General features: G+C 36.6%; 1 protein-coding gene across 1 annotated transcript in view; it reads left to right on the plus strand.

Annotated features, from left to right (window-relative positions):
- The window catches only part of POC1B (POC1 centriolar protein B), a 53,479-nt gene extending 37,007 nt beyond the window's left edge, over window positions 1-16,472 (plus strand). The window contains exons 11-12 of the mRNA XM_030469045.1: window positions 14,860-15,042; window positions 16,248-16,472. Of these exons, the coding sequence (XP_030324905.1) occupies window positions 14,860-15,042; window positions 16,248-16,352 (288 nt within the window). The 3' untranslated portion in view covers window positions 16,353-16,472. The remainder of the gene's footprint in view (window positions 1-14,859; window positions 15,043-16,247) is intronic.
- Window positions 16,473-16,724: the final 252 nt, after the last annotated feature.

Below are 16,724 nucleotides of genomic sequence, written 5' to 3' on the forward strand. Positions count from 1 at the left end.
TGTGACCTGTGGCCACACAGTTATCCTGTTTATCCTTTGTAACTACTGACGGAATGTCAGCTTCCCCATTCCCCTGGTATTTCTCCATTATTCCAGGATATATTAAAAATCAACATCATTACCTTCCTTGTCAAATTATTTCAACACCATCCAGTTCAAACTGTGTAACCCAGGTTTGAAAAATATTTAGAAACAGTATAAATTGTTTAGCAGTCTTGCTGCAGTTGGAATAGAAGGTGTTTTGCCAGAAATACAGCATTTATTATCTTCCAAGATGATAGATAAAAATACTTCATTAACCACTTAAAAAAATGCTGGATTGCTCTTTAACACATTTAGCTAATAAGTGCGCCATTGGTAGGACTACTTTTGTTCCTAATATTTGTGAAATACAAATAATCCTGGAGTGACAGAAATAATGTAGCCTAACTTCCTGCAAATCTGTGTTTCATAGTTGACTGTAAGTTTTTTTTTTTTGAAGCTTTTCTCTTTCTTTGAGGTAATTGTAAGATCTGTCTCTCTCATGCATTCTCTGGTCTCCAGTAACATGTAAACTTTTGCCAGAGCCTTTGTCCCAGTGGGAGTGCTTACTGATTGCTCTCTTTTAGCTGGCAGTCTGTTCTCAGGAAACTTACATGAAATCAGCTCTCTCTCAGAATATCTCTTCCTTCATCAGACCCTCTTAAATCTGTAATAAGTTCAAAACTTAAGTAAGATGTGGGGGAGAGCAAAAATTATAATCCTAGCATTGTTTCCCTAAGGAAGTGGATGCTTTTTTCCTTTTATTTTTCCAATTGCCCTTAATACTAATGGCTATTGAGTTTTTGCTGAGGCCTTCAGCCTTCAATTATCCTAATCAACTGTGTTTCATCACTTCTACTTTATATTATGGCTATTTGTATTAGTCCACCTTTTCAAGTTGTAAAAAGCAACAATACATTTTATCTGTGTAGGCTCTAAATCCTGAACAGGAGCTTGGCATTTAGGACTAGAATGCCAGCTGCTGATCTGGAATTACAGTGCCAACTGCTTTTGGTATTATTGTCATTCTAACTTCTTTTCAAGTATGGATTGTGACACACAGTAGTGATAATGCCTTCTCCATCCCACCGCATGGGGCATCTCCACATCTCAGCCAGACCCCTTCCTGTCATAACTGATACTCTACAATTGATTCCACATTGTTTAGCTCTCCTATGCAGTTGCAAGCACACAGCCTTAAATGAAATGAGTAAAAAGGTCGTAACAGTACACGCCTTTTGGCAAAGTTATGCTTGTATATCTTATATTCAATGCAGTGAATAGTAATTAATGAAGTTTTTTATTTTAAAATTGTTTTTACCTTTTTTTTTTTAACCTGTTTTCTTTCAATTCAGTTGTACTCTTAGTCCAACTCTTAACTGCTGCAAACAAACTATTCAGAGAAATACATTTTACTTTCAAGTGCCATGTGGCCATAAGCTCAAGGGAGCACAACCACGTTTCAAAATCAGAGCTGCTGCTCTTAACAAGAGTGTCTTCCACATGAGTGTTAGGCAAATAATTTGCCATCCAGAGGAACCTTGTCAGGTTTTAGAGGTGGCCTGTGGCAACTTCATGAAGTTTAATAAGGCCAAGTGGAAGGTCCTGCACTTGGGTCGAAGCAATCCTAAGGATAATTATAGGTTGCTCATAGAATGAACTGAGAACAGCCCTGAGGTGAAGGACTTCGGGGTGTTGGTTGATGAGAAGCTCAACATGAGCTGCCAATGTGCACTTGCAGCCCAGAAAGCCAATTGTATCCTGAAAAGCTGTGGCTGCCCCCTCCCTCAAAGTTTTTAAGGCCAGGATAGACGGTGCTCTGAGCAACCTGGTCTAGTGGGAGGTGTCCCTGCCTGTGGCAGGGACGTTGGAACTAGATGATCTTTAAGGTCCTTTCCAACCCAAGCCATTCTATGATTGATTTGATTGAGCTCTAGATTAAACTGTTAATGCTGTCCATTATTGTTATCATTGTAAATTATTTGCCTAAAAATGCAGGGACATGGATGACAGGGAGCACCATTGGGAAATTAATATCCTCTTGTACTTTGCATGAACACACAGTTCTATAAATTCTTTCTACCACCCGACTGCTGGTGATGGTAAAAGTAAACTTCCTTCTGGAAGTTTTAAAAGATTATAATATTAGAATAATAAAGGAAGTTTTTTTCTTAAAAAAAAAAAAAAAAAGAATTTGCCAAGAGTCTGCAACTTGGTCATCATTAAAAAAAGAGGGATTTAGTTTGAATGTATGGTGAAACTTAAAAAAACTTCTGTTCTGTTACTCAGTAAAACATCAGATCTCAATGCCAAAGAAATGGCAAGCAGGAGTAAAATAAAAGTTTCTGGTTTCTCTTTGCCCTGGTCTAAACAGAGGATCAAATTTCCAGAACAGAGTGTGATCGCTTATTGAGATACAGTGGCATAAGCAAATTATTACCTCAGCTTTTTGGTCACATAATCATCATTACAGAGGATGGAAACTGTAAGTGCAGTTTTCTCTTCTACCAAGAGAGAGTACTAAGGTGTGACGGTGACTGGATCAGAAACACAAAGATACGAGTTCTCGTGGACACTTACACCAGGCTGCTTCCCTTCTGCAGTGTTTGCCAGCTGCCTCTCTGCAGCTCAATGGAAAAACAATCCTATAAGAATCACAAGGCAGAGCTTCCTCAAGTTGTTGGCATTTTGCTGCCAAGAGAGGCAGGAGTTTGTGGTAGATATCCTCCTCTCTTCTTTTGGTTTTGGCAGGGAGGAAACGATGACTGAAAAGTGGTCAGCTGTGTCATGTCACTAATAATATGAATCAGGATGCTAATCCATAAGGCATTCTCATATTAAGAACTATGGAAGAAGAGGGCTTCCTCCTTGCATCATTTGCAGAAGTAGAGAACAACCCCTAAATTTTAGCTGACTACTTTTGTTATATTTATCTATCCATATTTATTTCAACAAAAGACAACAGTATTGTGGATGTGACCATTATGGTATTAAGAGCATCTGCTGAGACAGAAGTGGGAAGGTTTTATGCTTTTGCTTGGCTAGATCTACTGAGTTTTGTCCACACTTATGCTTTTTAAAATAAATAAATGGTCATAAAAGAAATTCCTCGTGGGAGATGTTGTAATTTCAAAAGTAAGAGATTGCTAAATAAGAGGTATAGATGCAGCTCCTTGTACCTGAAGGACCTGATTCGGTGATTAAGACTTCTACAGTGTGTTCCTGTGAAACTTAAGAATAACAAATGTTCTTGGAATTGTAACTCACTGAGTCAGCCACCATCCCTACCCTGACCCCTGCCCCGACCATCCAAATTCATTCCTGTTGACATGCTGACAGTTAGTCACCTCCAATGGTTTGCTAATTATTGTCACTTTAGGTAGGCAGAAATTGGCTAAAATGCAAATACCAAGTGTCAAATAGGGAGAAGATAAATCTTTAGAGCCTGGTAGGTAGCAAATTTCCTGAACAATGAAAGCCACTCTCTCAGCTTACCACAGAGATTTTTAAAATTTTTATTTTTAAATTGAATCCTGATATTAATGAACTGGCACAACTGCAGAACATATTTTTAAATCAGAGAAGGTGTTTATCTTGGTTTTCTCAAGGTTCCAACAGTGGGAGAAAATGATAAATCATTTAAAAATAAAGCTATTATTGGCAACCTTAATGCTTTCACTATAATTTTTATCTTTGCTGAATTCCTTTTTTAATACAGCCAACAGAACCTATCTACCTACCAGTCTTATGTGCCAACACATGTACCGTCTTAATTGATGCTGAACAGTGTGTATATTTTGACAGAAGTTTGCAATAGAACACTAATTAAAATAAATTATTTTTCAAGAGTATAACATGCGTGTCAGACCACTCCAAATTTAACGTTTTTTGGATATGGGTATACAATTTTCAAATTTCTTGATTTCTGCAGTTCCCTAGCTTGATTTCTTTCACAGTAAATTGTAAAACTCAATTGGCTTAAGTACAAAGTTATGCAAGTGCTGTTAAAAGCAATTTTTTCCACCTCTGAAGTAAGCTCAGCAGCACTGAGAATTGTTTCATCTGAACAAACTGGACAGGTTGTCCAGCCCTTCAGTCTATTACTAATGCTAAGCACTGAAATAGCTCAGCATAGACTTCTGTGTCTCTCTTCAGGATTTATATGAAAACTAACAAAAGCACATAAGTTTGACTTGTTAAGGAAAATTTTGAAGCTTCATTTTATCCTTATGGAATATCCTTATTGATATTCTTGTGAAACCTCTCTTCGTTATCAGTTATAGCTGTTATATTTTACTAACAAAAGCTTTGGTCAATTGCTGAGGAATAGTGCTCCTGTATTACATAGTAAAATATTTTGTCCTGGCTATTGTCGGGGGATTTCAGTTCCAAGCTGTGAAATATTTGCCTTTTTTTTTTTTTTTTTTTTTTTCTTTTTTTCTTTTTTTTCTTTTTTCTTTCTTGGTAGAACCATCTGGTTCTTTGGCAAAGTCTTCAAGCAATTGTGCTGATCTTGTTGGATTTAGCTTTGGGCCCTGATGTTCTGGATAGCATTTTCTAATGGTTTTTACTCCTTGATATTTTCTTCTAAATAATTTGGAGAAAGGTGTTTGCTCTGTAGAAGTAGGAGTAAGAGTAAAAACCCAGTGGTATTGCTGATAGCCACCCAGTCAAGTGGTTTACCCTTCTGTTGTTATCCCTGCTCTAAGGGGAAATCAAAGCTGGCAGATCTTGGGTAACAAAATTTCTCTGAAATCTTCATGTGGATACCCTGTCCCTTAGCACCATAAATGAAGGCAAGATAGGCTCATTTATGTGACGTTTTGTTGCATGTTGGTAGGAAATATAAAAAAAAAAAAAAAGAATTCATACCATAGCACTGACACTGTTATCCTGACAAAAAACACTGGTACAGGTGCAGCTGTGCCAACAGAAAGCAGCATCTGTTGGCTGCGCCTACAATTTTGAAGGAGCTTTTGTGTAGGTATGTATGAGAGTATACTTATATATGGGAGGGAAAAAAGTTCTTTTGTGCTCCTTCTACAGCAGGGGGCTCTGCTAATGCAGTTTGTGTATGTGCATGATGAGGAATCCTGCAGCATGGGCAGCTCTGCACTGCTGCTTGTGCAGCAGCCTTCCCAACTTGTCAGGCAGCAGAGCCCAGGCTGTGCATACTGGAGCACAGGGAGTTCTCCTCAGCTTTCTGCAGGGTTTCATGGGGCATAAGGATCCTTGAGCATGTCCAGAAGAAAGCCACAAAAATGATCAGAGGGCTGGAGCACCTCACCTATGGAGCCAGGCTGAGGAAGTTGGGGTTGCTCAACCTGGAGAAGAGGAAGCTCTGAAGTGACTTTATAGTGACTTTCCAATATCTGAAGAAATATCCAAGAAAGCTGGGGTAGGGCCTTTTGCCTGGGTGTGTAGGGAGAGGACAAAGGGCAATGGTTTCAAACTTGAAGAGGGGAGATTTATGTTAGAGACTTGAACAGGTTGCCCAGGGAATTTGTGGCTATCCCCTCCCTGGATGTGTTTAAGGCTGGGTTGTATCTCTTTCATTTTGTTTCTAGTTTCTCTTACAAGGTTTCCTCCTGCCCTCCTTCAGCTTTTCACTGCCCTAGAATGGAGAAAAAGTTCAACTCGAGTATGTAATATAATATAATATTTATTTGAATCTGCGTGGGTGAAATGAAGTCATCACTTGAAACTTTAGCATCAGTTTTAGCTATGTTTCTGTGGATGTACACGCATGTAGTCCAAAGTTATTTGCCTAAATTTGCTACTAGAGGGAATGTTTCTGTGGTTTCATGTTACCCATCATGGTAAGCTTTACAAAACTTCTTGGTGAAGCTCAAGGTATACTGATGGTCACTTATCTTCCTTAAGCTTTATTCCATAGGTTATATATTGTTATTTTTAGTGCCTGAGGTGCACTAAACTATTTTTGTAATTTATGAAAGTATTTGAATGTGGTCGTCTTGAACTGCTGGATTTATAATTTGCTTCTTGACAGAGAAATTCTCACCTTTGGAAACTGAACCTCTAAAGATTTCTGTTCAATTTGTGTGGGATGTTTGTGATATTTATTTTTGTGTTTATTAATTTTTCAGCAGTATTGCTTATTTTTAAGGGGAAATCCTCAGTTTTCTCTAAGTATTTAAAGCATAATAGTTTGATTAGAATATGTTTGAAGGTGCTGTGGTTTTGGGTTTTTTCTTCTTTTTCTTTTCTTCCTACACAGAAGCTGCATAGGTTCTGTATTTAGGTACTGTATTCAATTTTAAGATTTAGGTTTATCTAAATCCAGTGGAAACAGAGCATAACTATTCAATTTTTGTAGATGCCTTTACTGACTTGGACTTAGACTGTGCAGGGAACTACTGATGCTAGAAAGTAACACCAATGCACAAACTGAAAAACAGGTAAATCTGTATTCAGGTATATATTAGGTTTTACTGCTGATTTAAGAATTCAGATAAATATTTCAGAAATTTTATTTGTTTCTGACTGAATGCACTTAAATATTTGTGGACTTCTGTGAGTTTTTTATTGGGGGAAATATAATTAATTTTTACGTTTCTTGGAGAAAACAAGGATTATTTTTTCTTCTTTTTCTATGTTCTCGTGACATTAATTGAATAAGGAGAAAGGTGTTTTGTTCTGTCCTAGATTCTGTCCATGTGGAATTGTGAGAAACTCAATGCATCGAACGTGTTCTGTTTTACAATGTTTTCACAGACCACAAGCAGTAATCTGGGAAAAAGCTGACATAACAAAATCATGTAACCAGTTTCTCATTATGTATGTGAAAGAACACTTTGAAAGTATAGTATAATTTCTTTACATGAAAATATCCAAGATATCTTGAGGTGCACCTGTGAAGAGCAGAGCTTTTTATTCCATACCATCATAGCAATGCTAAATTTAACATCAGCAGTGTGCCCAGGTGGCCAAGAAGGCCAATGGCATCCTGGCCTGTATCAGGAACAGCGTGGCCAGCAGGTCCAAGGAAGTGATTCTGCCCCTCTACTCAGCCCTGGTGAGGCCACACCTCGAGTACTGTGTCCAGTTCTGGGCCCCTCAGTTTAAGAAGGATGTAGAGGTCCTGGAACAGGTCCAAAGGAGGGCAACCAGGCTGGTGAAGGGACTCGAGCACAGATCCTATGAGGAGAGGCTGAGGGAGCTGGGGCTGTTCAGCCTGGAGAAGAGGAGGCTCAGGGGAGACCTCATCACTGTCTACAACTCCCTGAAAGGAGGTGTAGCCAGGTGGGGGTTGGGCTCTTTTGCCAGACGACTTTCAACAAGACAAGAGGGCATGGTCTTAAGTTGTGCCAGGGGAAATTTAGGTTAAATATTAGAAAGAATTTCTTTACGGAGAGGGTGATCAAGCTTTGGAATGGGCTGCCCAGGGAAGTAGTGGATTCTCCATCCCTGGAGATATTTAAAAAGAGACTGGATGTGGCACTTAGTGCCATAGTCTAGCAACTGCAACGGTGGTAAAAGGGTTGGACTCGATGATCTCTGAGGTCCCTTCCAACCCAGCCAATTCTATGATTCTATGATTCTATGAACATTTAATCAGACCATAGCTGTAAGTGCATCAGGATTTCAGTTAATTTTGCAGTAAAAAAACCCAAAACAAAACAACAACAAAGTCCCAGACACAAATTTAACAACTACTTTTCATTGTATCGTACTGGCCTCATCATTTCTATAAGGTCAGTTAATTTCAGATTCAATTTGTTGTTTTCAAGACAAATTTCAAGAAAATGTTATTCCATTTTAGATGAAAAGGCCTGTTTTGCCAAGGAATGCAGTCTGATAGTTTGGCTTGGTTTGAAGCTGTGAGTTTGTATCCTGATAGCACTACTCACAATCAGGTTCTAAACTGAGGGATGCGTTATCTTCAGTGACCAATACCTGTGCCAGAGAGGAGGAGACCAAATAATTCCATGTGAGACTGAGTGAGGTGCACTTACACCAAGTGCTTTCAATTTTTTGGTTTTAGCTTGGACGTGCTTTTAAGAGATAGAGAAAACAGATAGCTAAGAAGCCATGAAAGACTTGGAATTAGGTGTGAGATTCTGTGTTACGAGTTGTTTTGAAAGAGGTCTGCTCAAGCTAGAAACGCTTTGTAGAATGTTGTTTTAGACGTGCTGCATAGTTGATATGTGTTTTGCTGCTTGAGTGCATTACTTCGATTAAAGTTTGCAAGTAAATTATAACAGAGCTACCTCATCAGATAGCAAGGGGCAGAAAACTGCGGTTTGGCACATGGCAGGATTTTGCTGTGCTGATTCATGTGCGTGTGAGAGGAGAGGAAATGAAGAGTGCTGTCATCAGCTGAAACAACAGGGAAGTTTTCTGCTGTAGAAACTGATAAAACAGATTGTGATTTAACATACTCCCTGGAAGCCTAATAGGCCAGAGGGCTCTGTTTTATGTGGATCACTTATTGACTGGAAAAAAAAAAGAATTTCAAAGTAATAGAAGCTGTGAATAACTATGGCCTTTGGAAAAAAAAAAAATAATAAGAAAAAACATCTCCCAAATGGTTCGCTTCAGCATGTCCACAAACAACCATTTTCGTTTGAGGGTATGTTCACAAGATAGAGGAAAAAGCAGTGATAATGATAGTACTGTTACTTCTCCTGTGAAATTTCCCATTATTTTAAATAACCTTTCAAAAAACAGAGGAAATCGAGGTCTGAAAAGGTGAGAGACTACTGTTAAGCCTTTGCCCTTTGGTCTGTTTGAGCTTAATGCTCTACTTATGTCTAATTGTTTGTAGATGTTTTAATCACAATAACAGAAATGTTTTAGTATTAATAGGCAAATGTACCATGTGTTCAATATTTAAAGGATTATTTTTAAGAAGAAGACTATGCCAATTTTTGTGATTCATTAGGAAGCTTATCCAATGTCACTTTTTCATATAAGCCCCATCTTAATTAGGATCTTCCAGATACTCATTTGGAAGCTGTTGTCTGTAGTTTCTGAATTCAAAGCTCTTAGAAGATTGAAGACTAATGATTTTCAGTTCAGTGACAGAAGCTTTTTTTTTTTTTTCTTAAGGGAATTTTTTTTTCTCTATAAATAAAACTCCTCAGGCATATTTATGTATGGATGCATTTTACTCAGATTCTATTCTTATACAACATGAAGTGAAGGGAGACTGGGGTGAACTGTTTGTTTCTATCCATGTGACCTGTGAATGTTTCATGGGAAGATGTTTGGGAATCAGAGAGGTGATAATGTTTTGTGTAAGGATGTTTCACGAATTGATTAAGTACAGCCCACAGAGTTTTGGCTCTTTTGCTTGACAGAAAACAAAGATAAGGAATTATGGTTTGCTGTTTGTGACATCATTTATAAGCTAAATTCAATTTTCTACTGAACATCTGCTTGGTAATGTCATGGTAATAACTTCCTACTGATTAATTAAATCTGTTCCTTCTCTTGCTTATTTGTAACTTACATGAAGTTGCCCAAATGTGAGTCCATATTGCTTGTTTGAATAGAAACACTGTATACATTTTAATTTTCTTTTAAGTTTTGCTCAAAAGTAACAACTTAAAATTGATGGCTTTGTTCAAATCTGTTCTCTCAAAAAAAGCTATAGCTCTGAAGTCTTTCAGAATAGTTTGGGTTTTTTGAATTATGAGGCATTTTTACTACACTGGTGACATAGAATTGTTGTTTATGAACTGGAAGTATGTAAAGTATTTTAGAAGTGGACTAGTTTGAAGGAAAGGAAACACCTAGTTCTTGAAAGATTTTATGTAAAACAGGCTGTTGAGTAGAAAGGGTTTCTTTTAAAAGATATTATAAAAAAGACTATGCTGAATGAAAGTGGTGAACATAAACTGACTGGTATCCAAAATTAAAGGACTTATACTGATGTCACCCCGTTATAACAGGTTTTGACATTTGAGTGTTTTATTAGATTTCAGCAGTTTTGAACCCTTCACTGAGCAGGAAGAGATTGTAAGTTTAGACACTAGGAAAGGTTGAAATGTAAGGCAAGCACCTCAATAATATTTCAGCATGCTTGATGCCTGACAACATTTAAAATATCTCAACAAATTTTTATATTATGGTAAAAATAGCAACAATTTTGGTAGAACTTAGATAAGCTGAAAATTTGAAGCTTTCTCATTTCATTTCTCTCTTACTGATTTGAAAGTTCAGTTTGTTGATCCAGCTCTGACAAACGTTAAGGCATTTGCTGTATTTATATAAGCATTTTTGTGTCACATTGTCCCTATACATCTTTGAGTATATAACAGAAGAATTTCAATTTCCTGCTTAACCTGCTAAATTAGAAGAAAACTTTTCCAGTACTCTGACTTCACAATGTTGATGGCAATTTTACTGAGCTCCAAAGCATTTTTTGTGGCCCATTTGTCTGATACATTGAGTTTTGGATCAATTTTACTGTAAGAAAAAGTGTCTGGTGAGATTTTTTAATAGCTTAGCTATTGCTCTGTTTACCTAAGCTGACAGCTTTTCTCCTTGGGTTGAAAGAAACCATTTACATTGGTTTTAATTGCAAAATTTGTAATCACTTTGTGGGAACCTAAATGGAAATCTCTACTTTTATATTCAGTCTGAAGTACATGGGGCTTGTCTGAAAAGAAACTGAGAAATGCAAGACTTAAAGAAGACTATTTTTAGAACTTGTCTATGTATAATAACATCATATTGTTTTCCTTTTCTTCTCCATTAAATTGATTTTGAATCCAAATATTTCAAATCACACAGCAAACTTTTATATGAGTGCCACTAAATGTTATATATATTTTTATTATATTTAAGTATCTGAGAATGAATAGATTATTTGTTGGACACTGAACTTGCAAAGCCAGTATGCCTTTAAGACAAGTCAGAGAGTAATAGTTGAAGTTTACAGTTACATCTGTTTTGGTTATTTAATTACTTCTAACATTCAAAGGGCAAGAAAATTAATGTACTTCTCAAAACATTAGTACAAGTGGCTCTGTTAACATGAGACAAAGTCTGGTAGGTTTATTTCCAATGGACTTATTAATATTGCTGTCTGGGAAGACAGAGGTTCCAGCCTGAGTCTTTCTCTCACTTCTGGAACTCTCATGATGTCACAGTTTAACCCTGGGTCCTTATTCCTCTTGGGAGCTGAGGAGCTTGTAGAGCTGCGTTAGCCTCAGGGGGGAAACTCTGGCAAATGGTTTTCTGAAGCTTTTAGGAACTTTATTACCTCTGAGACCCCTACCTCTTCCTCAGGTCTGATTAAAATCAAAAAAGTTGCCAAACTTTTCAGAAGATGCATGAAGGTGTCTACAAATAATTGCATCATCTTCACAAACTGTTCCTGCACCAGCTGGCTGGTTTTCACTGACACTTTTAACTTCCCTCATCAATTGCCTGTTTCATAAGGCATATGATAACCACACGTTTGCTGCTGCCAGGCAGAATATATAATGCTTGAGTTTTATCTGTCTTTCTTGCAACATGTCCCATCTATCCTGTCTTCAGTTTTTCTGAAATTTGCTGCAACTTAACCAGTGAGCCCTCTACCTCGTTGACAAGTTTAGCTAATCCTGGTTGGAAGCTTCTGGATGAGCAGTCAAGATGTACAAGAAGCAAGGCTTCTGTAATCTCACCACCTTTCTAGAGAAATCTCACTAAGAGGTCTATCTTAGCAGACTCTCCCGTTGTAGTAAAATACAAGGGGTTTCTTCATGGTATGCTTGGTTATAAGGCAGGAATTCTTTAATGTGCAATATTTTTTCTTCAACATCTGATTGCAAAATTCAGCTTCATCTTTTCTTTGTTAGCAGTTGAGACTGTCTCCATTGTGTGATTTAGTAAGCATGCCAAAAAGCTTCCATTAATTCTGTTTCCAAGGTCCTCAAATATAAATTGGTAAATCAGAAATAATACAGTTAATCTGAGCTCTTCTGGAATTGAATTAATGATATCTCATATAACAAAATCTGCAAAGGGAAGATACAGTCTTAAAATGTAATAATCCTATATACTTCATGCTCATCTAAAAGTACATGAGATAATGGTATACACTGTGAGCCCCAGAATGTTCTGAGATATTATGAATACTTTCTTTGAGGCCTGCTAACACTTCAAGGCAAGGAGCTAAAGCACAATATTTAATGGGAAATTTGTCTTCTGCCTTCCTTGTCCAAAAATCAAGCCATTTGTATTCTATTTCATTTTTAGCTAACAAGTGACTCCCTCACAATGTACAATTCTTTGAAATGCTTTGAAGTTAACATCACAAGACTTTTCATATTGAGGAGAAATTTAAATTCATGGTACTACAGTACCAGATGTAAAGATGTTATTAAACCAGCTAGTTAAGAATGGGTAAGTTCTGTGTTCAAAACCTTTCTACTGTGGAGTTTCTATTTGTTTTATACCCTTAAATATGAAATATAGTGTCTCATGGAAGCAGGTCTTACGTGCTCCTGACGGAGCGTCTTAACCACTGAACTAAAGCTGCTTTCTGTTGACCAAAGGCAAAATTCAAACTGCATGGCTGGAAAGAGTACCCTTTCTTCTATAGTTTCATGCCTTTAAAAATTAACAGCCTGGCTAATAAGTCATTGGGAAATTAGCCACAAATTTAAGTAGTCTTAGACTGAGAAGGCTAGTTCTCTGTAGTCCAATGTAAATGTTGTGACCATCAGGACATTCTGTATAACCGTCTTGGGTAATTAATGCTTGAAATATATAGTTTGTTTTCTAGCACACTTTTATTTTTTGACACAACCCAGTATCAATAATTGGAATTCAATATTAATTGCATCAAACCTTTATTACTTGATGAGCATCATTCATTTCCATATATTAGTCACCAAGCACAAAAAAGAGGGCTGAAAGTGAACTGGTGGTATATTTTAGTCTATTTCTCTGTTTCTTTCCTCATAATGAAATTAATGAAAGTGACATATCACCAAATATCGTGGTACTACCAAACCCTGAGAAGGGTTCCATGCGATTTTGCAGGTTAATGTCTGAAGTATATGCATGAGTATCTTCTTCTGTCCCTGTCAACCCCATATTCTGCACTTCAGGGGTTCTTTTCTGGGGACTGAGACCTTAACTGCACAGCAGAGCTTTTAACCCAGAGGGGGTGGTGAGACTTCCTTTTCGTCAGATAGGAAACTCTTTTACCCCACTACAATCACTGCTTTCAGTGATTCCCCTCCTTAGACCCATGGTCGTCTACTGACTACGTGTGTGGAATTTTTGGTTAGCCCTTGTGCTTTACTAGTTAAAAAAAAAAAAGCCTTCTAGAGACATGGTGAATACAATCTTTCTCTTGCTTACTTCTGTCTCATTGGTGTAGATAGAGTAACCACAGGACTAAAGGAAGAAAAGATTTTGGAGTATCAGCAACAACAGTGAGCTCAGCAAACAGAGCATGTTAGTTGGTCAGGATTGTGCAGGATGGCACTGGAGGCACAGGAAGAGAATTGTGGATAATGCAGCAGTATAAGCTGTTGATAATCTTGATGTGACTTAGTATTATTTATACTTAAAATCATGACACTGTAGTAGTAATATTTCATCCATCACTCTCTGATCCTACCTGAATCAAAGGTATGGGTGACACATCAACCATTCTTGGCAGAAAGTCATCCACATCCCCAGGTAATCTTGTAAAGGTTTCCCACTAGTTCTGCCTAGTGCTTTGCATTCTACGAGGTAATTTTAGAGACCTAGGAGATCTGGGTTTTAGATGACTGACAATGATTTTAAGACTTTTGAAAATCTCATTGGGTTTACAACATAAATATATTTTAGATGCATTATAAATATTTTGTATTTTAAATGCATCAGGTAAGACTAAAAGATCCCCTTTGCATAGCTAATGGCTATTTTAATCAGCTGTTGATAAACTTGAGAGAAACAGTTAACTAGCAGCCTTTTAAAAGCTTTATATGTTTATATGTTGTGGATATTGGAATTCTAATTAGAGATAATGTATCTTGAGAACCTGGCTTTACTGTAGCGTAAAAGTAACCTAAAGTTATCTAGAGGGATAAGAAATTTTTGATGAAAGACTAAGAAGTCATTAATAAATCGGGTAACTTGTTATGAAGGACCTCCTAATAAATTAGTGATGATTAACATTTTTGTGACTCAAAAGTCTCATTAAGAACTTCAATGCACAAATAAAACCAGAAGTGATTGTGAAGATCCTGCTCTCCTACAGCTACATTTATATATCAAAGTTATTTCTCTCTTAAGAGTTGGTTGGGTCTTTTCTGTTGTTTTCTCCTCCTCTTTTCTGAAGGAATGAGTTTCTCTAAAAGTAATGCCACTGAATAAACAACTGAAAACTGCTCTTTTTAAAATTATTTTTCTGAAAGAAGTCAATTCATACTAAACAAAGGTTTCATACAATGAAGTTGGAAAGAACCCTTGTGATCATCTAGTCAAATATGTATTTTTCATGCATATGACTGCTGTGAATGAATGTCTTTATGAACTATAGTTATCTTTTTGAAGAAAATTCCAGTCAAGAATGTTATTTACTTGAGCTTTAATTCAAGTTCTAGTAGTGCAGCATGTATTTCCTCAATTATTTGTACCTAAAACATACACATAAAGACTGCTGAGGTTTCACTTGTTGCCTAGTCTGTTACAGCTAAAATTCTCTCTTAGTTCAGAACTAACTGAAGTGTTGAGTTGTATCAGCTATGAGAAACACATGTGTATGGAGATTAAAAAAAAAAACAACATAAAAGCCAGACTTCTCTGCCTGTCTTCTTGTATGGCTCCAATTAAATTAAGACAAAGACAACTGAACCTTCCAATGGTATTTCTGTATTCAAGGATGAGGTCAGCAATGAAGATCTGCAGTATCACCCTGCTTCAGTCTTGGCAACAAGTCCAAAAAGGAAGTCAGAGAATGAGAGCGAGTCAGCTCTGCATGATGTGGACAAGCAAACAGGCATCTCCCTTTCCCTGGGTAATGCTTTGGAGCACATTGTGGAGCAGCTGGATGTTTTAACTCTTGTAAGTATGCAAAAACAGATAACACTTGCTGTGGAAAATGGTAATGCTATCAATGGGCAAAAACCCCCAAGGACTGTGTCCAGAAATCATAATAGTAAAGTCTATGGTGTTATTCTGCATAATTCTATAGTCAAATGACTGGCTTGCATTTTTCCTTTCAGCAAATATCAGTCATGTCTATTGTGTTTGCTAAAGTGAAAGTTTCCTGTCACTTAATCAAAAATATTATTGTTGTATTTTTAACTCTGGAGGAGAAAATTCCTTATTTTTCGGTAGTGAAATCTAGCATAGATTTGCCAGAAGCCAGTTATTTAGCAGACATCATCAGATTCCATCTTGAACAATCATGCATTAGCAGGGGATGAACAAAGTAAACAGGCAATGTCCCATTAAATCCCTTTTAGAACTTAATGTTCAAGGAATTGACTTAGGTAAGAATCTAAGCAGTGGAATCATTCCTAGTGTCGGTGAAAATGCACAAATAGTAGTCTCAGGTAGTGACTCTGAGTCACTTCTTTCCATTTCTTTTTGGTAGTCCAGATTTCATTTGTCTGTTTTAAGATAATACTGTATAGTCTCTAGTATGTTACCATTAAATGAAACCAAAAGGGAATGGCTAAGGTTTTTTTCCCCTGCATTCTTTTGTAATATATATGTTAACTCAAGAAATAAGTTTGGGGGAGTATTGATTCAAGTCATCAGTTGAAAATTATTTGTGTAGTAAATTGGATTAAAAAGTAACTGCCAGTCTGTGTCCAGAAACCTACCTTTTCTGATGAAGCTTATCTCTTGGAGAATGCCTTTTGATAGTACATTTTTTTCTCAATACCTTTTTTTGGGGATGCTTTAGAAGTTTCTCTTAGGTTTTAATAAGGCATCATTTGGGTTCTTCAGTGATGGCTGGTTTTCAGTTCTAATATGAATACAGCTTTTGCATTAGTATTTCAGAGTGATTTATATAGGCATGTATACATTTTTCTCTCTCAGAGAAAGTATTTTGTGAAAACAATTTTAAACCTCTAGACAACCTCTATAGATACAAAGCCAGTTTTAAATGATGGAATAGTTAAGGAAATCCATCTTATGATATTTTTTAATGATTTTATTTTTGAGTTGAAGTTATTTTTCTTTTGATACTGGGTTGCACACTTTTATAATATTGTGTAATATAAACCTAAATTTAAATTACTGTCCTCTTCATGCAGACTGTTTCAATCCTGGAACAACGTCTTACTTTGACTGAAGACAAATTGAAAGAATGCTTAGAAAATCAGCAAAAAATGTTACTTCAGGGACAGCAGGAAGAATAAAAGGTGAAAATGAAAATTAATTGTGTTAGAGAATACGTTTCATATATTCTCAAAGAAATAAATGTTACTACATTAGATTTTGCTATAAACAAAAATAGTCCTTCTTTCCTAACAAGTCAGTGTAATAAAAACTGAAGAAAAAATTGCACAGTATTTTAAGCATTGGTATATATATAAATGTTCAGATATTTATTTAATAAAGTATAGCCCAGCCAAAACTAGTATTTTCTAAAATCATTCCTATTGAACATTATGGGGCTCTCCTTTAAACATAGTAAGATCTTTGAATGTAACTAAGCAACAAATTACCTATTTTTAGGTGAATAACAATTATTATGGAATTGCTCTATGTGGGTTTTCTAACTCAGATCT

This window comes from Calypte anna, chromosome 1, assembly GCF_003957555.1.
Source record: "Calypte anna isolate BGI_N300 chromosome 1, bCalAnn1_v1.p, whole genome shotgun sequence".
Lineage (NCBI taxonomy): Eukaryota > Metazoa > Chordata > Aves > Apodiformes > Trochilidae > Calypte > Calypte anna.